The sequence below is a fragment of the Carcharhinus amblyrhynchos genome, chromosome 11 (genome assembly GCF_965287045.1).
Source record: "Carcharhinus amblyrhynchos chromosome 11, sCarAmb.v2.hapA, whole genome shotgun sequence".
In the NCBI taxonomy this organism is placed as follows: domain Eukaryota; kingdom Metazoa; phylum Chordata; class Chondrichthyes; order Carcharhiniformes; family Carcharhinidae; genus Carcharhinus; species Carcharhinus amblyrhynchos.
In genome coordinates, this window is record NC_137334.1 from 60,275,310 (window position 1) to 60,299,272 (window position 23,963).

The 23,963-nt window shown below is 42.7% G+C and overlaps 1 protein-coding gene across 3 annotated transcripts in view; it reads left to right on the top strand.

The window, feature by feature from the left end:
• The window catches only part of cers6 (ceramide synthase 6), a 259,805-nt gene that overhangs the window by 53,736 nt on the left and 182,106 nt on the right, over positions 1-23,963 (top strand). For all 3 annotated transcript variants that reach the window (XM_080199211.1, XM_080199209.1, XM_080199210.1), the window contains exon 2: positions 18,183-18,288. In XM_080199211.1, coding sequence (XP_080055337.1) covers positions 18,183-18,288 — 106 coding nt within the window. The remainder of the gene's footprint in view (positions 1-18,182; positions 18,289-23,963) is intronic.

Genomic DNA, 23,963 nt, shown 5'->3' on the forward strand with positions numbered 1-23,963 from the left:
AAACATTAAAGAAATGGTATGTCTGAATTCTGATCTTGAATTGCAATTACTGATTTGAGAGAGAGACAGCGTTGTAGTGATAATGTTGCTGGATTAGTGAATTAAAGATCCCAGACTAATGCTCTGGGGATATGGGTTTAAATCCCACCATGGCAGCTGGTAAAATTTAAAGCTCGCTGGAACTGAATGCTGGTTTTAGTAACAGGGATCATGAAACCATCATTGAGTGTCAGAAAAGCTGATGTGGACTAGCCATATAAATACTGTGGTGCCAAGAGCAGCTCAGAAGCTGGGAATTGTACAGAGAGTAACTCACCTTCTGACTCCCCAAAGCCTGTCCACCATCTGGCTAGCACAAGCCAGGAGTGTGAAGGAATACTATCCACTTGTCTGGATGAGAACAGATTCAACATCATTCAAGTAGCTCTACACCATCCAGGACTTGCAGCTCGCTTGATTGGTACCCCATCCACAAATATTCACTGTCTGCATCACCAATGGAAAGTGGGAACAGTGTATGCCATCTACAAAATGCACTGCAGCAACTCAGCAGTGGTCTTTACACAGCATTTTTCAAACTCATGATTGACACCATTTAGAAGGACATAGGCAGCAGGCACCTGAGAATGTCACCACCTGGCAGTTCCCTTCCAAGCCACTCACCCTCCTGACTTGAAAATATATCACTGTTCTCTTACTATTGCTGGGTTAAAATCCTGGAACTCCACTTCCAACAGCACTGTACCTGCACCACATGAACTGCAGTGGCCCAAGAAGGCAGCTCACCACCACCTTCTCAAGGGCAATTAGGGATGGGCAATAAATGCTGGCTGCCTGCGGCACCCACATCCCATGAATGAATAAAAACAATTCTCCCATTTAGAGCAATCTGCCATTCTTAACCGGCCTTGCCTACATGTGATTCTAGGTTCACAGTAATAAGGGTTGACTCTTAACTGCCCCTTCTGAAATAGTCGAGTGAGCCAATATGTTCAAAGGCAATTAGAAATGGGCAACAGAAACTTGCCTTGCCAATGTTGTCCACATGCCATGAAAGAATTTTTAAAAATATTGCTGGATTTGTGGACAATCTGCGGGTGGAAGACAGTCAATACTGGGGAGGACTGTGAGCAATTGTAAGAAAGTAGAACTGGGAACTAACTTTCATCATATATATAATTGTGGGAAATTAAAGTTGATAAGAAAAATATGGAGGCCATATATTACCTGGAAAATAAGAATCTAGATGGCATCAAGCAGCAGAGGGATACAGGAGTACATATGCGTAAGTTATTAAAAGTAATGGCTCAGGTTAATAAGATAATTAAAGGAGAATTTCACAGCAATTTTATTGCAGTGTTAATGTAAGCCTTATTTGTGACTAATAAATAAACTCTAAATAAAAATTAATGAAACAAATGCAAAACAAGCACTAGGATTTATTTCTAGAGAGATATAATTGAAAAATAGATAAATTATGCTAAACTTGCAAAGAACCTTGGTTAGACTTTGCTTGGAGTCACGTGTAAAGTATCACCAAATGCTGACAAGGATATAGAGCAACAAGGATGAAACCAAAAGTTTCACCTATTAGCGGTGGATGAACATGCTGGGTTTCGTTTTTCTTGAAAGGAGAAGGCTGAGGGCTGACCTCATAGACTTCTTTAAAACAATGAAAGATTTTGATGGAATAGACGCAAAGATAATGGAGGAATTTTCCCAGGAAATGGGGGAGACGGGTTTACATGTACACAGGGAGTTGACATTGACATGGGTCAGAATCGTGTCATCAACTTGCCCTTTGGATCTGTCCGATAAATTATTATGGGAACAAAACAACAAATTAAGAACTGTTTCAACCCTTGTTGCCTTGGAACCTGCTCCTAACCTGCCAGCAATTGTCAGTGTCACTGAGGCAAGTGCAGAGCGCAAAGAACTTCTTCAGTAAAACTGACAAGCTGGAAAGTCTTTGATCTGTTACACCAAAGAGCTCCAGCCAAGGCCATTAAGAGACTGTTGTTCTTAGCACTTCTGTCAAGAAGTGCCTTCACTGCTTGTCAGGCGATTGCTAACTTGTTGGAAGTCACTTCATCTGTCTTGTATTTTCACTCAGTTTCAACTACACTTCCTTGCCCACCCCTCCTCCCACCATGGCATGGGTGCAGTTTCTGCAGCTCCACCTCCCACCTCTGATGAGGAACAAGAGCAGAAGATATATGAAAACCAACAATGTCAGCAGCAGCTGGAGCAACACCACATGCCCCTCCACAGGGCAGAAGAGGTGGAGACGTTGATGCAGTTGGAAGGAAGGGAGACCCCAATACTGGGTCTACATGTGATTCTAGATCCACAAAACATGGGCAGAGGTTCAGGAATCTCAGCATGTTGCTGCACCTCAGAAAGACTAGGATATCATGGTCAGTTACTGCTGACACCTGCAGCTTCCTGGAACAAGACCTCCTTCCCAGTAGAACAAGTGGGCTTGCATTGCCAGTGGCCGACAAAGTATCTGCCACTGTGGTGGCACTACCTTTCCCCACCACCTGGATCTCCACCTCTCTCTGTCTTCAGAAGCAGAGAAAGCGGGGTGGTGTGAGTGCTTGTAATGAGATGTGTGAAGAGAACGGATGGACACCATTTGTGGAGAGTGAGTCTGAGGCAAAGGTATGAGAAGGCAATAGGACAAAGGGGAGGATGAGTGTTGGCTGTTCAGATGGCAATGTGAGGTGTTTGGAGGGAGAGGAATGAGGGAAGCTGTAAGATATGTTTTGAGGAGTACTGTGCAGGCAAATACTGGGAAAGTCCGAATGTGGGGGTTGCTACCTGACAGTGTTACTCCAATCACCTTTCCTGCCCTCCAGGATCATCTTGGTGCACTTTCTCCAGGTTGAAGGGACCGCATTCCAGGTGTGGTCCTCCTCAGCCATTTCCATCCATACTTACTTGGTTGCAGTCTTGTCCACTTTCTCCCATCCTTGGGAGAGCTCATCCTACTGTAGCCCCTCTTGTCCAACAACAGGACCTCCTGGTAAGACTGAGAGATCCAGGGAGCAGCCTTCCCAGATCCGCTTTCCATTCCTGTGGTTGCATCAGCCTCATCCAGCTGCTGGTGAGCTATTGTAATCCCTACCATGGTCTCTTTAATTACAGTCCCTTCCTTTGAAAGAATTGACATGTCATCCTACCACTATCCCCATTTGATCAATTTTCCACAACCTGGAAGTGAAATGCCAATACTGTGACTATATTAAAGAACTAAGGTCTGACTGGAATGGGTGTGCTATATCAGCAGGGACAAATCCCAAAAGATTACCCCCAGTGTTTCCACTTGTGGGGAAGGGCAGAACTAGGGGCCATCAATGTAGGTCACTAAAAATATCAAATGAGAAGCATTTTTATCCAGGAAGTAGTGAAGTTGAGGTGAATAGTACAGTCGCATTTAAGCACAAGATGAATACACATATGAGAAAGGAAGAGAGCCTTATGCTGTTAAGAGTTAGATCAGAAGCAATGGGAGGGAGCTCAAGTGTAGCATAAACATGTAGCATGGATTAAATGGGTTGACTGGCCTGTTTCTGAGCTGCAGAATTCTGTATAATTATATGAATAATCAGTATGTATTTAACTAAATTTAGCCTTTTAGCACAAGGTTTGCTGTGGTAGATTAAAATAAACCTGAACAATTAATAGCTGAAAAAATATGACTGTCTTGACTTTACACCTGGCATTAATACCTCTACAGGTATCCTGTTTTTAGAATTGTTTAGATATAGTACGTGGCAAAGCAATCCAAAACCTTTGCGATTTAAAACCTGGCTGCAGTGTAAAATGAACTTTCAATTTGTTATGTGCCACTTTCACACAATTGGTAAATCTAATTTTAATCCCTGCATGTGGGCAACAGGATTTTATTTGCTCAGCTAATATAACATATTGCTCAAGAAAGAAAGCAACATCAATATCGTGGCATCAGTACAACTGCTAAACTGAAACATAAAAGATCAGCATGAGTCACCCATATCCAGATGAAAAGGATGAGTCTCTGCCAAGATCTTGGTTTCATTTTGGAGAGCCTCAACCACAAATTAAATTTAATAAGCTCAAATCACCAATCCAAAATCTACAGTTGAATCACCAACCCTTCTGAGTGTTGGAGCTTGTGAATTGCATCCCTTGAATCAGTTCTGGATCAGAATGAACAAGGATGCAATGTGATGCAGCTCCAATGAGCTTAATCTTAAAGGATCAATTAAACAGTGAAGACCTAGAAATGTCCCATATTTGATCCCTGATATCTGCTGGATTCGCTGGTTTCAGTTGGAGAAGGTGTAAGGAGATTTTATTAACCAATCTGATCCTCAAAGAGGGAGAGGAAAAATGGTCAAGATTCTTGTTAGTGATTGCTACTGATGATATACACTAGAATTATGAGTGAGGTTGTCATTGTTTTCCCAATGCCTTTAGTGTTAAAATGGCCTCAGTCTTCGGCTCACATAGAATTTAGGTGTTAACATTGGCTTAGTTTTGGCACTGTCAGAGTCAGAAGGTCGAGGCATCAAATCTCACTTCATGACTTAGAGTCATAGAGGTTTACAGCATGGAAACAGGCTCTTCAGCCTAACTTGTCCATGCTGCCCCTTTTTTTTTAACCACTAAGCTAGGCCCAATTGCTTACCTTTGGCCCATATCCCTCCATACCCATCTGACTCATGTAATTGTCTAAATGCTTTTTAAAAGACAAAATTGTACCCTCCTCTACTACTACTTCTGGCAGCATGTTCCAGACATTCACCACCCTCAGTGTGAAAAAATTGCCCCTCTGGGCTCTTTTGTATCTCTCCCCTCTCACCTTAAACCTATGCCTTCTAGTTTTAGACTCCCCTACCTTTGGGAAAAGATATTGACTATCTAGCTGATCTATTCCCCTCATTATTTTATAAACCTCTATAAGATCACCCCTAAGACTTGTACGCTCTAGAGAAAAAGTCCCAGTCTATCCAACCTTTCCTTATAACTCAAACCATCAGGTCCCAGTAAATCTTTTCTGCACTCTTTCTAGTTTAATAATATCCTTCCTATAATATGGTGACTAGAACTGTACATTCTAAGTGTGGCCTTACCAATGTCTTGTATAACTTCAACAAGACGTCCCAATTCCTGTATTCAATGTTCTGACTCATGAAACCAAGCACGCTGCTCTGTCCGCCTGTGACTCCACTTTCAAGGAGTTGTGAACCTGTACCCTGAGACCTCTTTGTTCTATAGCTCTCTCCAATGCCCTATCATGAACTGAGTAAGTCCTGCACTGGTTCGGTCTACTAAAACGCACCACCTTGCATTACCTAAATTAAACTCCATCTGCCATTCCTCAGTGGACTGGCCCAATTGATCAAGATCCCATTGCAATTCCAGATAACCTTCTTCACTGTCCATTACGCCACCAATTTTGGTGTCATCTTCAAACTTACTAACCATGCCTCCTAAATTCTTATCCAAATCATTAATATAAATGACAAACAATAGTGGACCCCACACTGATCCCTGAGGCACACCACTGGTCACAGGCCTCCAGTTTGAATAACAACGCTCTATAACTACTCTCTGTCTTCTGTCATGAAGCCAATTTTGTATCCATTTGGCTACCGTACCCTGGATCCTGTGATATTTAACCTTATGCAACAGCCTACCATGTGGTACCTTGTCAAAGGCATTGCTAAAATCCATGAAGAAAACACCAACTGCACAAGACTTGAGCAAATAGTCTTGGCTGTCACTCCAGTTCACACTGAGCCAGTGTTACGTTTCTGAGGTACTGTCTTTTGGATGCTAAACTGAACTAGATGCCTATCTGCCTCAGGTGCATGTAAAACAGCCTTAAGGCACAAACTGAAGGAGAGCAGGAGAGTTTTCCCAGTGCAGGTATTCTCCAACCATCAGTATTAAAACAATTTATATTGGTTATTGCTGTTTATTGGAGGGACTTGGAGTGCACAGATTAGCTGCTTTATTTATTTTTGTTGCACAGGTGCCATATTTTAAAATCAATTTATTGGCAGTGAAACATTTTTGGATGTCCTGATGCAATGAAAGGCACTGTATAAATTCAAGTTCTTCCTTTGTTTCTTTTCAACTGATTTAAGGCCTTCAAAAGTGCTGGGGCATGTCTGGAAACCTTTGAATTGTACTCCTGCAAGGAGTTAATGGTTGGTATTCTCTGGCTGTTCATGCCCTGCTGCCACTGCCAGCGAGAATGGAGAATTTGGCACTCAGCCAAATCTCCATTCACTGCAATGGGACTGGAGAATCCTAGCTGTGGGCGAAGTCAGAGAATCCAGCCAGTATCTTCAGGAGAGGGAGTTGGGGGGGGGGGGGGGGGGGGGGGCGGGGGTAGCGTGGCGGTGCACGGTGGTTGCACTGGGGTAAGGAATCTAGTCGAAAATTGGGAAAAAAAATCATCTCGGTCAGATGGTTCCTTAATGTTTACTTTTGCAGTTGCCTTTCTTCTCTCTTTTTCATAGATTATTATAGAATTCCTACAGTGCAGAAGGAGTCCATTTGGCCCATCGGGTCTGCACTGACAACAACCCCACCCAAGCTCTATCCCCGTAACCCCACATATTTACCCTGCTAATCACTCTAATCTACGCATCCTGGGACATCTCTTCTATCTTACATAAAACTGATAAAAATTTGTGCAACCCATTCATAATAGAAGTGTCTCTAATAGCTTTATTCTGCAACAATAATTTGATTCCAGTCATTTAAAAAAAAACTTTAGACTGTTGTATTCATAGAATTAAATAAATTGTCAAACATCAGAATGGTCTCATCATTTAATTTTAAAAAAATCATTGAAATGCATTTCTGTTATCACTTAGCAATGCACAAGATTTATGTTGGCCACTTTGCTTTCGGTGTTAGCTGCTTAAGTTTCCTCCCAGAACTATATGGGGTAGGTTATGAGAAATAAAACCATTCCCCAGGGTTCTGGGGGGGCTTGTGTGGAGAGAAAAATAGAAACCTTTTGCAGTTGGAATCACAAATACTAGAATGTCTCAGTGTGTCGCAGCAAGAATCGGGGAACTGCTGACGTAGTGCTGCTGTCATTGGACTAAGTAATCCAGGGCAATAATCTGGTAACCCAGGTTCAAATCCCAGCCACACAGCAGATGTTGAAATTTGAATTCAATAAAAATTTGGGAATTAAAAGTCTACCGATGACCATGAAACCATTGTCGATTGTCATAAAACCCATCTGATTCACTGATATCCCTTTAGGGAAGGAAATCTGCCATCCTTACCTGGCCTGATCTGCCTGTGACTTCCGGTCCACAGCACAGTGGTTGCCTCTTAAATGCCCTCTGACATGGCCCAACAAAGCACTCAGGTCAGGGGCAGTTAGCAATGGGCAATAATTGCTGGCCCAGCCAGAAACACCCACGTCCCATGAACATATAAAAAATAAAGAATCTCTCCCTGAGATTCTCAGTTATATTCTTGACTTTTTTACTGGCTGAAAGAATGACTAGAAAGGAATAACAACATCCAGATGAGATTGATTGAGGGCAAGAAGATCGATAAGATGATAGTTTATTTGGTACAGAAGGAGGTAATACTTGATTCCAGCATTTTAACATAGTTTAATGGGAAATTGTTATAAATAGTGAAAATGTACTGTTTAGTACTGTCCATCCTTGTAAAGTGTGGCTGGCTCCTTTCACCAGGTGATGCCATTCAAATCTTTTGCATCGCAGCATTCCCACATATGGGATTGCTCATGCTGGATACCTTGATTACCTCCATCTACTGCCTCTACATTGCTTTCCCAAGGACTGCTCTGTACTCCTAGTTACCGGACAGTTGAAAATGCTGCAGCCCTTTAATTCCTGCAGCACATTAGCTCCCACCTCTCGGTAGGCCCAATGGACAATTCTGTTCTATGGGAGGCTGGCTCCATTCAGTTTAATATGTCTAGGATATTTTTAGGTGATAAAATCTTGAGCACTAAACGAAAATATATTGTGGGTCTAAAAAATAAGTGTCTCCGGCTTAGAAATGCCGAGTCAGTCAAACCGTAACAATTTTGATAAGAATACAGAACAGTTTATAAAACTTTGCTTTTGTAAGCAATATTGATTCAACTTCATTGATTTTTAGTATGGCAACAGAGATTCTGGGCAGGAATTTTACAAGAAGAATTCTAAGTGTCTAGCTAGTGTGAAAATAGGAGAGTTGCAGATCTGTTCTTTGGTTGAGCTTTTACTCCCAATCTTATGCACATAATGCGTGGAAAAATGGGCTAGACTGTTTCTAGCTATTAGAAGCAGAGGATGGGGCTAAACTCAGCAGCCAGCTTCTTCACCCAGCAGATGGAGCTATTGTGCATGTGCAGACCTCTGTTTCTGGACATGTGCAATTCCAATAGCAAAGGCTTGAAAGAGAGAGAGAGAGCTGTCAGGCCTCTGCTATTGCAGCCAGCCTCAACCCAACACCCAACCCCACCCCCCATCTCTGACCCCAACCCTACCCCCAAACCTCTGGCAATGCAGGGACCTGTAACTGATCATGAGCCTCACACTACCCAAAAATATTGCCCACCATCCCCCCTCCCCGCTGCGCAGACTGATTGCACATCCTCCCGCCTGATCTGATGCAGAGTGTGCAGCATGATCTCCTCCCTCCCCCAGTGATCACATGCATAGTGTGCAGCGGGCCTCCCCCTCCCTGATTGGGCCACCCTAGCTGGTCCCCACACTTTCCAGGCCCTGCTGCCATAGGCCCTGCCCCGTCAGGATCCACCCCTACATGGGCCCCACCTATTCAGGACCCATCTTCTGTCACTGCCGAGGGGGCATTGCCAAGATGCCTGGCTGACAGTGACAAAGTGCCAGGCAAGCACTGCCCAAGTGGCACATTTCCCTTGTCCTAGGCCTCCCCAGAGGCCTCAATGGCGTGGTGACCAGCTTGGAGAGTGGGTGAGGAGCCGTTAAGAATGGATCTCCAACATTTGTCCACTGTTTGGCAAACTTTCCAGGGCAGGCCAGCAACGGGATTGGGAATGCTCAGGACAGGTGTGGACAGACTACTGGGGCTGTCAAGCAGCCAACTGAGGGTGAATTTGCTGTGTCTTTTGGTTGCTGAAGCATTACTGGCTCATTTGCTCAAAGGAGGCGAGAGCTGAGTGGCTGAGTTGACTGGATGTGGCATCGATGAAATACAGTGGCGTTGTTAATCAGCAGACCGAGGCTCAGATAGGAGACTGTTTGTACATTTAGAGGGAATGCAGAATGAGATCATAGCAAAGGGCAGTTTGTCGGTGCACTGAGTGCAGGCAGCACTGGGAGAGGCTATGTCAGTTTCATTTTACACCCCTGATAATGATTAATTTCACCAACATTTATTCTTTAAAAGAAGGATGGGAATGGACCATGAGTAAGCAAAGGAAGCTGAGCTTAAAAAGATCAGGAGGTTCTACGTTATATCCCTGCAATCACTGCCACAATTTACGAATTTTTAATTGGGTTTCTTGCATGCAGTTAATGGCCAAAACACAAACTCAATTTAAGGGCAAAAGTGCAGAATATGGGAGTACCCATATGTAAAAATAACTTACAGAAGGATTGGATGATGTAAGCACACTGTCTTTTCAACTGGAAACTTTAGTTGATTCCAGCCCTGAAAAATGGGATGAAGGTTTTCTTTATGTGCCAGTTGTAAGGATCCTCCATGACATAAATGGGTGCAGACACAAAACTGCCTTTATTTTAGCATTGGTAGAACACTTTTCAAGGTTTACAGGCTGATAGTGAAATACAAAATGTTTTATTAATACACCAAGAGTGTGTTTTTCAGAGGTTGTGATGAGTGCATGTTATTGCAGGAAGGTGTTGTGAAGGATTGATGGTGACCCTGAGGACTTGATTCTTAGTCCCCACTGAGGTTGAGACCAGAGGCAGGGATGAACCATTTTTGCAGAGATAGGACAGGCAGATCTGAGGATCAGATCCAAGTAATGAAGGGATTTGCTAGTTGGCCTCCCTGTTACTATAGGCAGCAGGAGTCAGCTTAACTGCCTGGAGGTTGCTCCGAATAACAGACAGGGGTGCCATAGAACAGGCCTGGACACACACGCTCTCTCCCTTCCTCCCTGCCTGCCTGGCTGGGTGGAACAGCAGCTGAAGGCTGCCCTGTAAATGATCCCATCCTAGCCGCTCAGTGGGATTAAACAGACAGATCTACTTTATGGATTTAGCTATCATTTACAAAAACACAATTCCTCCACACATACACAACTGATGACATGCTGCTTTACATCCTGGTTACTTGCTAATTTTAATATCCTTTAAAATGAAACCACATTGGGGGCCTGGCTGAAAAAGCCATTTCTTTGTTTAGAAAGATTTGACGAGAGGGCACCTTCTCCCTCACCTTCCTGTCCATTCTGCTGCTCCTTTGATGCAAAAGGGCTCCTGAATTGTTCTTCTAGCTGAGAGACAGCCCTCACTCCACCGCTCCCCTCCCCCCCAACCCCACCTCCACCATCGTTAGGTTGAACAGCGAGGCCACCCTGGTATCAGTTGATCGTTCTGGGAAAAATTATAATGAATGCCTGTTCTCCATGCAGTGCAGCCTTCTGATCCATGTTCTGACAATAGTCCAAAGATGTGCAGGTTTGGTGGAATGGCCGTGCTAAGTTGCCCCTTTGTGTCAGGGGAACCAGCTAGGGTAAATGCATGGGGTTATGAAGATAGATCCTGGGTGTCACGGTGGTCGATGCAGACACAGTGTGTAGAATGCCCTCCTTCTGCAGTGTAGGATTCTATGATTCTAAAGAAGAAAACGATAGTTATTTTCTCAATTACTATACATAGATCAATCAGACGTTATTGTACACCTCACACACTTCAGTTATGTTCTAATTTTCTACAGTTCTACCACTGATTCCTGTATCTTCACGTGTATTTTACTTTTCTTCTAACTTTTAGTGGCCTGATTTATATGCTGAACAATTTTAATGTAGACACAGACACACACAATCATACATATATAAATAATACTGGGATATTGTTGCCCAGTTATAACTTCAGAACTACATAAGGTATCACAACACACTGATCTTTAATCTCAATGCTAGGGATTTATCACCTATATTTATTTCATTTCCTCGGGTGATTAAATGCACAGAGGTCATGCAAAGTTTATTACAATTATGTAGATTAGACGTTATTTGCCGAAACTAGGATGTGCGTGAGTTTTTTTTTACAATTGCAGAGACAATTTTGAAGTGAAAATCAGTCTAATATCTAGTTTTTACCTGTAATAAATCACGACTCATTTAAGCTAGGCTCCTCAACATAATATTTAAGCTTCCCTTATCATGCAACAGCATATTTTCTGTATTTGTTTTGTTGAAAGGGATTTGACTTTCCCATCCTTTATTAGTTATTCCACCCACAGAACTCCTTGCTGCTTTAAGTTACAATTTATTCTCTATTTACTCTGCCTGTGCAGTTCTAGGTGCTGACAAATTCAGTGCAAGTATTCTCTCTCTTTTGTCTCATTTTTTATTTAATTTCTAGGTTTAGCCGAAAAGGTCTAAAATTAAGCAAGTACTTGGTGCTATAGAATTATCGATAAAGCAGTTTCTTCAGTGATGTTTCTGTAGAAAAGAAATGCATATTTAAAAGCTTCACACTAATTACAAGGTTGTCCCTTGTGGTTGAATGTTTGTATATATTTCAATATTTGATGCATTTTGCCTGACTGGTTTCTTGAAGTTAAATTTGTAGTTTCAGCTTTGCCTCACTCACTTATTACATTGTGGAGTTTCTTAATTGCCCTATGTGAAAATATTCTGTCTAGTACCACTCCTAATTGACATAGGACTGACAATTGAAAAGATTAATCTGTTTCGTCAATGTCCTTTAGGGAAGGAAATCTGCCATCCTTACCTGGTCTGGCCTACATGTGACTCCAGAGCCACAGCAATATGGTTGACTCTCAACTGCCCTCAGGCAACTGGGAATGGGCAATAAAATACTGGCCAACCAGCGAAGCCCATGTCCCACGAATGAATAAAGAAAATAGTAATTTAATGAAAAGTCGTTTTCTGAAATTAATAAAATGTTCAGCATGAAAAAAATTAATCTCAATTGAACTGAACAGAACAAATGTGAGCTAAGTCTGACAATTTTAAATTGTTAATTTTAGCATGGCCAATCCACCTAACCTGTACATCTTTAGACTGTGGGAGGAAACTGGAGCACCCGGAGGAAATCCACACAGACAGAGGGGGAACGTGCAAATTCCACACAGACAGTCATCCGAGGCTGGAATAGAACCTAGGTCCCTGGTGCTGTGAGGCAGTAGTGCTAACCATTATGCCACCATGATGCCCAACTGTGTTCTTGTATGGATTGAATCTATAATTCAGAAAAAAGCCATTTGGCCCAACCAGTCTGTGCTGGTATTTGTGTTTCATCAGGGCTTCATTTTTTTAATTCTTTCACGGGCTGTTGATGCCACTGGCATGGATGGCATCACACGTACCTGCCTCCCATTCATTGACTGTGTCTATACTTCCCATTGCCTCGGAAAAGCAGCTAACATAATTAAGGACCCCATGCACCCTGGACATGCTCTCTCCCCCCTCCTTCCGTCAGGAAAAAGATACAAAAGTCCAACTCAAAAAACAGCTTCTTCCCTGCTGTCATCAGACTTTTGATTAGGCTTACTTTGTGCTAAGTTGACCTTTCTCTAACCCTTGCTATGACTGTAACACTGCATTCTGTACTCACCCAATCAATATATCTTCTATTCTTCTCTCCCTCAACTTGACTTCAGTTTGTAGTTTGTAGATAGAAGTTATAATAATAGGGATTTTTAAACAATGGTAGGCCTGAGGGTGCATGGGGACTTGATGGGGGTGGGGGTGGGAGCAGAGGTTTGGGCCTTAGGTACAGGGCCAGGCTGTTGTAGAGGGGGTAGGAACGGGGAGTCAGACCTCAGAAGAATGGGTCGAGTAAGACCTTGGGGTGGGGTCGATTGCAGAAATTTGGATCGGGCCTCGGGAGGTGGGAAGGTGTTGGCTCAGGTCAGGTTAGCCTCAGGATGGCAGGGAGTTGGATCAGGTGTGACCCAAAGGAGGGGTTGGGAGTCACGTAATGCCTTTGGTGTGGGGAGGGGGTAAACATAAGAACTAGAAGCAGGAGTAGGCCCCTCGAGTCTGCTCTGCCATTCAGTAAGATCATGGCTGATCTTTTCATGGACTCAGCTCCACTTACCCACCTGCTCACCATAATTCTTAATTCTTTCACTGTTCAAAAATTTATCTGAAGATCAGGCTCAGTGGAGTGCGAGGATGGTGAAAGTCGGAGGTTGGATCTTGCTGAGGGGGGACAGAATTCCGTGGGGAGATAGTTTCATGGGAGGGGGGGGTGGGAGTTTTGAAGGAAGCATAGTTCTGTGTGTGTGTGTGTGTGTGTGTGTGTGTTTGTGTGGTGGGGGAGATGGGTGGATGGGGGGGGGAATCCTGTGGGGGTAGGGAGTCTCTACAGGGGAATTGTTCTGGGGTGGGGGAATCCTATGCAGATTGGTGTGGGTGTGTACAATAGTTGCCCAGAAGTTGGAAGTGGTTTTAATGCTTCCAAACTTTTCTGAATAACTATTGGTGTTACACAGTCAGAGCCATGCAAAGTTTGTAATTTCAATCAATTTTCAGATGGTTGACAGTGCAAAATAATTGCCCAAGGGAAATTAGGCGATTGCCATGCAAATGTTACCTGGGAATTTCCAGAGGGACTTCTTTGTGGTTCCCCCCCCATTCCCCCTGTTCCAATATGTTGAAGCTTGGAGGATACAGCTCAATATGATTGAAAATAACTCCAACTATATCTTAAACTAAAAGAGGAAACTGCAAGTTCACCTATAAACAGATATATCTATAATTTAGTCCTCAGTTTTGATCGGTCAGTTTAAGGGGTGCATCTGTTAATGGATTTACTTGGTGGGAAGTAATTGCTGCATGTCCAGGGACATGTGCCATATGAGCGACTGCTAATGGCTGGTAGTGGCAGCGAGGTGATGGGTGGATGATGGAGAACACAAATAGCTGATTTTACGGGGAGCCCAACACAAAGGTACCCTGGCTGGAGAGATTGCAATGGGTGAAATGGGATTGATGAGAGGGATGGAGATAGCAAGACTGGGTAAGAGATGGCATGTAAGGAATGAAAGTAATAGAATGGGAATGGACATGAGAGGGATGGGATGGATGGAATGTGGTGAGATGAGGGAAAAGGGACAGCATGGGAGGGGAGTTGTGCGAGAGGTGGGTGAGATGACTTGGAATGATGATGGTGGGGATGCAATTACTTAATACAACTTAACATTTGAAAGTGATTCTTTGTGCTAAAATGATTTGTTAGATTTGTATGAAACAGTTTTGTAAAAGCAAAGAAATGAATTAAAGGAATACAGCAATGTTGATTCTATAGTTGAAGAAGATAACAGGCTGTACCCTCCAATGTTTCTAACACCAATTGGCACGCCACCGCACAAACCTTGACTCAAGGTGGGAGCACTTATAATGTTGCAATGAAACTTGAATCCTGAACAAGTATTTGCAACAAGATTGCTCATTCGGGAACTGTTTTCGTTGATAGATACTGAAATTATAGCAGGAAGTTATTGAAGGAAATTGTGTTTATTTCTCGAGTAGTATAATGAGTCCAACAGATTTAAGACAACCTTTCCAACGTAGGAGAAATTAGTTTCCAATTCTGCTTTTGTGACTATAAACAAATCACAAGACAAGACTCTTGGCAAATTTTTGTCTTTTTATTGCTAAGCCTTTGATTATAGACACCTTTATGTGGCTTTCTCCAGAATGAGAAGTTTTTGATTCTATTAGTCTTTAGAGAAAAATTAGAAACCCTGTGTTGTTGCAATAAATGTATTAAATTGGGTACACATGGTTTTCAGGTCTGTGTTGGTGTTGTAATCATTTTAAAACACACTAAAGAAGCATTTCTTTCTTATATATCATTCTGGAGTCTTAGGAAGATGTTGTATCAGTAATGCATTATAAATAAAAGCTTGTGGAAGCCCCTGAGAAACTATCTACAATACTGATTCCAAATAGGTTCACACAAAGCAACAACCAATGTGGTGAATGTGTGTTTATTAAATACCAGAACAAACTTAATGTAAAGAATCACTGCATTTACATTCGTCACTATAGGCCATATACAAATATATCTGAACTCTGTTGCTAGTTAAAAACATTGAAAGCTGGGATAGACAGATTTTTGGGATACCAAGAAATTAAGGGATATGGGGAACAGACAAAAAAAGTGGAGTTGAAGCCCAGGGTAGCCACGGTCATATTGAATGACAGAGCAGGCTTGATGAGCCTTGTGGTCTTCTCCTGCTCTTATTTCTTGTGTTCATAGAAGCATAGAATACGTTTAGTGCAGAAGGAGGCCATTTGGCCCATTGAGACTGCACTGACTCTCTGACAGAGTGTCTTACCCAGGCTCTCTACCTGATCTATTCCGATAACCCCATACATTTACCTGGGCTGATCCATCTAGCCTACACATCTTTGGACACTGCGGGGCAATTTAGCATGTCCAATCCACCTAACCTTACATCTTTGGACTATGAGAGGAAACCGGAGCACCCAGAGGAGATCCACGCAGATGGGGGAAATGTGCAAACGCCACACAGACAGTCACCCAAGGCTGGAATAGAACCTAGGTCCCTGGTGCTGTGAGGCAGTAGTGCTAACCATCATGACGCCCAACTGTGTTCTTGTATACACTGAATCTATAACTCAGAAAAAAGCCATTTGGCCCAACCAGTCTGTGCTGGTATTTGTGTTTCATCAGGGCTTCATTTTTTTAATTCTTTCACGGGCTGTTGGTGTCACAGGCATGCTTGGCATCATGCAAACCTGCCTCCCATTCATGGACTCTGTCTATACTTCCTGCTGCCTTGGAAAAGCAGTTAACATAATTAAGGACCACATGCACCCTGGACATACTCTCTTCCACCTTCTTCTGTCGAGAAAAAGATACAAAAGTCCGACTCAAAAAACAGCTTCTTCATTGCTGCCATCAGACTTTTGAATAGGCTTACCTCGTACGAAGTTGATCTTTCTCTACACTCTTGCTATGACTGTAACACTGCATTCTGCGCTCATCCACTCAATGTACCCTCCATTCTTTTCTCCCTCAACTCAACTTCAGTTCAAATATTTAAAGAAGACAGTAAGTTTAATTTATATTGCTCTTTGAAGGCTAGTTGTCACAGATAAGTATGCACAATGGTGTTGCTATCACTATATCTATGTGCGTGAATACACATTGGTGAAGGAATGACACTGGCATTGTATTAGTATTTAATGACCAAACATATAAACACAAACCAAACTAACTGATTAAGATTTGACAATTCCTAGGATTCATTTTAATTTTTATAATAAGCTCCTCTATGAATGGGAACACTGCTATTTTAATCATTTTTGTAGTTTATCATTGTTGCATCTACTTTATAGGTCAATAACAGGAACAACCAGTTTAGTAGTGCAGATTCTGCATGGTAGTTTGAGACATATCTAAATTGACAGATGACTTTATTTTCTCCAGCCATCGTGACAGCTTTGACGTGAGGCACTTGCACGTATTTCAGACCCAGAGTCCTGTTCTAGTCTGACCTTACAATGGATCTCAGTGACATAAAGGAAATTTATGCAGGGTATAACGGCTGGCCAATCTGCTCCCACTATTTTATGCACCAACCAGTCTGAATGTTTTCTATATCAAGATAATGTGATCCAAGCACACTTAAAGCGAATTATTGGTCTGTGGCATTCTTTAATTACCTTACATGAATTAGTTTTTTTCTTGGAAATTTATGGTTTGATATGAACTGATATGGATTTTGGTATGAAAATTTATATTTTCCAATGATTTTCCACATGGTAGTTAACATGATTTGATCTAGTAGTCCATGACACCTAAGCATGAGAAATATTCTAATAAATTTATTTCATTGCCACTTATCTGAAAAATAGTAGCTTGGCATGGTGCCATACAGAGAATGGTTTCTTGGTAGTGATTGAATATTGGTGAAAATAGAGAGCTTTTCATCTTGCACTAACTGGGACAAATACAAAAATGCCAACTTTCAAACAGTAACAACTGTTTATACGGCAGGAGGACAGGGTTTTGGCTGATTTGTTGGCAAATCAACTCAGATTCACTGTTGGTAGACATAGCCCAGAAACAGAACATGTACTGCTAAACATGATTCAACAATTGGGCAGCACTTGCTGAACAATTCTGAGTACACAAATAATTACATGAAAACTAATTTCAGATAATTAATTCAACTCGTAGCATGACTCATTTATTCTTGATAGAAGTAACATACACAGGGAACCATTCTCTGAAAACAAAAGGAATATATTCAAGCCTTGTGCCTTTTTGAAATTATCTGGGTACTTGGGAGCATGTACCTCCCTGTTCCTTTCTCCATGACAACCTCTTGGCCAATCAGAATCAACATGCCAACCAACAAGCTCCCATTCCTCCTATAATATAAATTCTTGTGATTGTTTGAAATTTGGCATTCTTGTGTTTTGTCTTGATGAATAAAAGATAAAAAGCCTTGGCAACATGTTATTTTTCAGTAATACAAAAGGAAAATGTACTGAAGGACAAGTGTAAGGTTGTATTGATTTGTTCTTTGTAATTCATTGTCATAATACAGTCTTAATTTGTAAATCAGCTTGTATTCCAATTTAAATGTGTCCCTCTTTATCTTTCCATGGGATGTGGGCATCTCCGCCTAGACCAGCATTTATTGCCTGTCCCTAATTGCACTTGAGGAGGTCATGATGAGCCAATCTCTTGAACCACTGTAGTTTTCCTAAAGGACATTAGTGAATTGGGTTTTTGTAACAAATAATGTTAGTTCCATGATGACCATTTCTGAAACAAAATTGAACTTTTTTCATGAATTGAATTGTTATTTCACTAGCTGATCTCATGAGACTTGAACCCCTGTCCTCAGAAAATTAGCCTGGGTTTCTGAATTACTTAATCCTGTGACATTACCCCAATGCCACCAGCTTCTTTGCTTTAGTGAGTCATTTCATAATATCTGTATTTTCACAGGTTCATTGCCAAACCATGTGCTTTAGGCCTCAAAATTCAAGCAAATGGACCACAGAAAGCTCAGCCAAATGCTATCCTGGAAAAAGTCTTCACTGCAATCACTAAGGCAAGTAGATACTATTCAATAGAAATGAAAGTGTGCAAAAAGCATACTTAAGCAAATTTTCAAACTTCATTTTTGTAAATATTACTCATCTTTCTTTGGGTCGCACTGTGGGTTTCTTCCTCCAGTTGGTGATATCTTGGATTGTGTTGTCTTCTCCACAACTGCAGTCAAAATTGATTTGTGTAAGTCAAGAAAAGGTAAAAGGCAAGATAGTCCTGATACTCCACATCTCTCCCTAAGCACACAGCAAATTTTATTATGGGTAGTGTTTTTTGTTGTGCTTTATCTGATAGAAATTAGAAAGTGTTATTTTAATGGTGTTTGTACGGCAGGTTTTTCTTCTGATGTAAAGAAATTCCAGAGCATTTATTATCAATACCAGTTGCAATTTCACCCGGTCTTAAACAAGCTAATTAATAATACTTAAATCATTATATCAGAAACTGGCCAGTAGAATTCTTCACTTTTTTTGTGGCATTGTGAATTTCACAGATATGCAGCAACTTATTATGTATGCAATACAATTTACTTCTACTGTTAAAAAATGTTCCTATTTGTTTTAATACAGTTACATGAATCCAAAGATTTGCTGGGCAATGTCTGGAAGTTCAGATGCATTAGGGAGTACTAAAAGTAATTAATAGCCGGTCAGAAAGCACCAGTAAGAATTTTGCTTATGTAATAAACAGTCATATCAGACTATGGCGTGCTTATTTTTTTTCAAGCAATGGAGAGAGAGACGGCGTGCAGAAGGTATAAACTAAGATTAGTTGGTCAAGATTTGTGGACCATATTAGAGCATTGTGAAATGCTCTCTTATGGAGCGGAGGAAAAGGAAACCAGCAGCATCCAAACGGTCGAGCAAGTGTGGAAGACGATTGCACAGGATGTCAATAGGAGTCATCCAGCAGGTGAAACTGGAAGGATATTTAAAAAACAATTCCTTGCAAAGTATTGGCCTAGCAGTCAAATGTTCCTGCACACTTTGGGTCTGATTTTACCATTTTCATTCTAAGTGCTGAAGCTGCGTGTAATGCAGATCCGACTTGGAAATCTGCTTTCAGGCGCCCCTCATGTGCACTCAGCCTGAAAACAAAATCGCGGGCCCCATTCGCGCTGTGCGCGGGGCTTAGCGTGCCTGGAACGATCAGATCCCTGAATTGCACGTGTGCAGTTAGAAGAAAATTTGAAAAAGCGCACCTCTGTCAGATCGCTCCTGGGCCGCAGAAAGCAGAGAAAGTGGCCCGGGAGCGAAAAGAGGGAGTGAAGGCTCCCACAGATATCACTGCCCCCTTATTCACCTACCCCCCCAATTACGCAGACCAATCGCGATGCCCTGCCCCCTTCCCTCTCCCACCAATTACCCACAGAGTAGTAGCAGACCCCCTCTCCACCAGAGATCCACCTGCACCCCCACCTCCACCCACCAATGAGCGATCGGGTCTCCCCCCACAACAGAGATCATCTTACCTGCCCCCCGCACAAGAGAATGGTTTGGCCTCACTCACCAAACCCCCACCCTCTGACAATGATCTGGCCTCATGTATCTCCCCCCAGAGAATGGTCTGGCCTCACTAAACCACCCCCACCCCTCCCAGATAATGATCTGCCTCACTCATTCCCCCCCCTCCAGAAAATGGTCTGGCCTTCCCACCCCCACCCAGATAAGCATCTGACCCACCTCCTTCTCCCCCACCACCAGACAACAATCAGCCCTCCCCCCAGTCACCAGACAACAATCAGCCCTCCTCCCCCCCCAACCAGAGATATATCTGACCCCCCTCCTCCTCCGTCCTCATTATACAATGATCAGTACTCCACCCACTGCCACCAGTCAACGGTGGCCCCCCCTCCCCCAGACAATGATCGGCCCCTGCCACCCCCCCCCCCCCCCCCCCCCCCCCCCACCACCACCACCACCATCACCACCAGAAATACACCTCCTCCTCCTACTCCCACTGCTCCCCCCAACCAGACGACGATCTGGCCTCACTCCCCTCTCTCCCACCCCACCAAACCAGAGAATGGTCTGACTCATCTTCTCCCCGCCAACCACTGATCTGAGTCAGAGAGCCATTGGAAGCTCTGAACTCACTTCTTCAGCAGTTGGAGCGCCCGATTCAGACTTTTATTCAGCAGGTTCAGTTTGGTGAGATTCTGGATCAGCAAGCACAGCGGTAAAGAAAGAAATGCTGATAAAATTAGACAAGCAGTTCATTAATGCAATTTAAATGCATGCAGATGCATTTAAATTGTTGTTGCGCCCATTTCGGGTACAAATTGGATTGCCGCCCTTCCCAGATTTCAGTAAAGTGGCAATCTGTGCAGCATGTGGGTGCAGATCGCATTAATGGCCTCGCACCCGACTTTACAACGTTGTTTTCGAGCCCAAAAATGGGCATGACGCAATAGTAAAATTGGGCCCTTTCTGTTTGCAAGATATCTGTATTCAGCTAAGCTTCACACCGAATTGTTACTGCGCAAAGTGTGCAGCATAAAGTCTTCACTTACTGATTTATGTATTTCTACTCTCCTAACAGCAAAAGACTTCCTTTAAGTGATGGGTGAAGAGATTTAGCAGGCTAAATCTTTTACTTTCTTTTAAGACATTAACAAGGAAGTCATCAGCTGGGAAAATATATATAAAAAGAATGGAGTAGGAGCTGCAGGACAAGAACACCCTCCAGGTTTGGATAATTTCTTTGGGCAAATGCTTTTCAACAGCTATAAAGGAGTAACCAGTGCAGCAAAATGTACAATATAATTTCTGCACGATAACTACATTCCTAACTATGAACATTGACTTTTATGTCTCTTTTTTATTGCAGGCATTGTTCAAATTGCAAGAGCAGCAAGCTGGCCTCTCAGCTTCAAACTTCAGTCTATCACGCAGCATCATTATTATTTAAAGCAGCCACTTATCCAGAGATTTGTATAATGATGGGCTTTGCAGATTTCAAAGGTAGATTTACAGGATGAGTTGCTTTCCATAGGTGTAAAAGGGGCAGGTGTAATAGCTGAACAAGTGGAAGCTTGGCACCATTAGAAACCCTGTTGAATGGCTGAGTGACCCTAGCCTCAGGAGACTCACAATTTAAATGAGAATGCGTTATATATGGGAAGTCTTGTGGTATAGTAGATAGCATCCCAGCTTCTGAGTTAGAAGCTCCAGGTTTGTGTTGTCACCCAGGACTTGGTGGCCAAGCAAGATGCATTTGTAACATGGCTAAACAGGCTGAGTATCAAATTGCAAATCCTTCCAATGGCAGGCATCTACAGCAGGAGTGATTCCAAGCCAACCGTGTGATGGAAAGAGTGTTGATGTGTCCACCTTTGGTACGTGTTGCCACGGCAACTCTGACATCCTGAGTGAACTGTAAGATGCCAGTTCATATCATAAAGGTATGAATGGGCACTTCAGTGTTTGCCTCTTTGCAGGTGACACTATGAACTGGGTTTGGCCATGCTAAATTCTCCTTCGGTGTACTTGAACAGGCGCCAGAGTGTGGTGATTAGGAGATTAACACTGCAATGAAATTACTGTGACTATGTAAGCCTACTTGTGACACTAATAAATAACCTTTACTTCAACTTTACTTTTCACTATCCATAGCTCCAGCCTATAGCATGCATGTAAAAGTATATGTTGCCGCGGCAACTCGGACAGCCTGAGTGAACTGTAACGTACCCAGTTTATATTTCAAAGGGATGAATGGGCACCTCGGTATTTGCTACTTTGCAGATTACACTGTGAACTGGGTTTCTGTAGTTTCCACTAACATGTTGGACATCATCATGAAGCAAGGATTCTAGAGCCCAAGGTTTCACCCGTTGGCTGCGTGCATTCAGCAGGCTTGAAACGTGTTCCCGGCCGCACCGAAGTGCGATTTCCTGCTGGCTGACCAATTGACAGCCATCCAGTGTGAAACGCGCTGTGTGAAAGGCTGAGCACTGTTGAAGAGGGCAGGCTCCAAGGGGAGAGTGCAGGACGGTGCATTATGTTTCATCAGGGCACAGCCACTGTGGAGCTGTCTCAGGCAGGGCTGCTTCTCTGTGAAAAGTAAATAGCTTTATAAAAACTGTCTGGGGCAGCACATTCAAACACAACTTCAGTGCCCAGACATGTTCTTAATTTTATTTCACCCCTGACAGTTCATCCCACGACAGATCAAAGTTGAAGCTAAAACGTAAAGGCCATCTGGTCAGTTGACCCACCCACCAACTGTAAAAGCGGATGGGTCATGTAAAATTCCACTCAGCTGGCCCCTTAACCAGCCAAACTGCCTGCTTGATTGTCAGCGGGCGCGTTTCCAACATTCACACTCGTTGTCCAAAATATTGTGAATGCGCGATGACATTGTGATGTGCTGCCGACGTCAATTTGTGCGATTTCACATGCCTCTGGGTCAGGTGTGCAACAGCCCGAGCAACGTAAAATTCTGATCGATGTTCTGTTGTGATAAGCCATCAATAAAAGACATCTCATGTACTTGGTCAGTGAATACGTTTGTAACATCTCTCAGGAGTGCTCCTATTGATGATGTTGCGATCCTCACTTTTTGGTGTGATAACCATCTGCTTGGGTCCAAGTAGAAACCGCATGTCAGCTCCCTCCAGTGTGTGCTTGAGCAGAGCAGGAACTATGACTGATCAGCCTCCAGCAAGAGCGTGAGGCCAGAAACTCATATGGTCTTCCACCCCTTGTCTGCAGCTGGGTCTGGACAAGTGACGTTCTTAAAGTCAGGGTAGGACATTCTTTTCTAGAGTGCAGGCAAGATCATCTGAGTCCGCTACATATCACAATACGCAACTAGCTAAATCACAAGCAAGTTTGAGGCAAACCTCTCAGAAATCCTTCCCATCACTGTTTCCAGTAACAAAGAGGAAAAAAGGAGAGTAGAAATGTAAAGTACGCTAGTTCATGTGCCATTCTGCCTATGACTTTGATCGATTTTATTAAACACCAATGATAACTCTTTTTTCTCCATTAAAAAGGCTTCCACTTCCCGTTCATTGCTTTCTTTCCAAATCACTGGGCAGAAAAATGAATCACGCCTGATTTAGGATGGTAACTTAGTGCAATTGATGCTGCAGGAACTGAATTGGGCCTGTAACAGAACCATGACAATTTGTCCACACCACAAGCTGCAGGTGCCAATTGTGGCTCCAGCAATAGCTCACTGGTCACTGGGTGACAGTCCAGATGGGGAATAGGGTTGACTGGTGGCCATTACTCCAGCTCTTCACTGCTTCACAGCAAAGTAAGTAAAAACAAAAATCAAATTTCTCTTTCCAGTGGCGATCTGTAGTAGTCCCTTTAGGGATTGCAGATTTTGGCAGCTTTTGAAGCACCTGTAAATACTAACCACAGCTTGCTGTCGGCATGTGAAATTAACAGTTGCAAAGGCGGCACAAAACTGGCATTATGTTCCCAATTTGCAAGTGTAAAGCTGCTAACAGCTATAAAACAGCTTTAAACAGAATGGCAGGTGATGTAGGTTGAGTACATACATGCCTTCTATCATATTGGACGTTTAGGTGTCTGTTTTACACATGTAAAAGAGGCACAATGCAACTTAATTTGAAACCCAGGTTTCTACATTAACAGCATGATCGAAGAATTGTTATTTTTGAAAAAAAACACAACTTATTAAATGTTAAAGTAGGAAAACAGT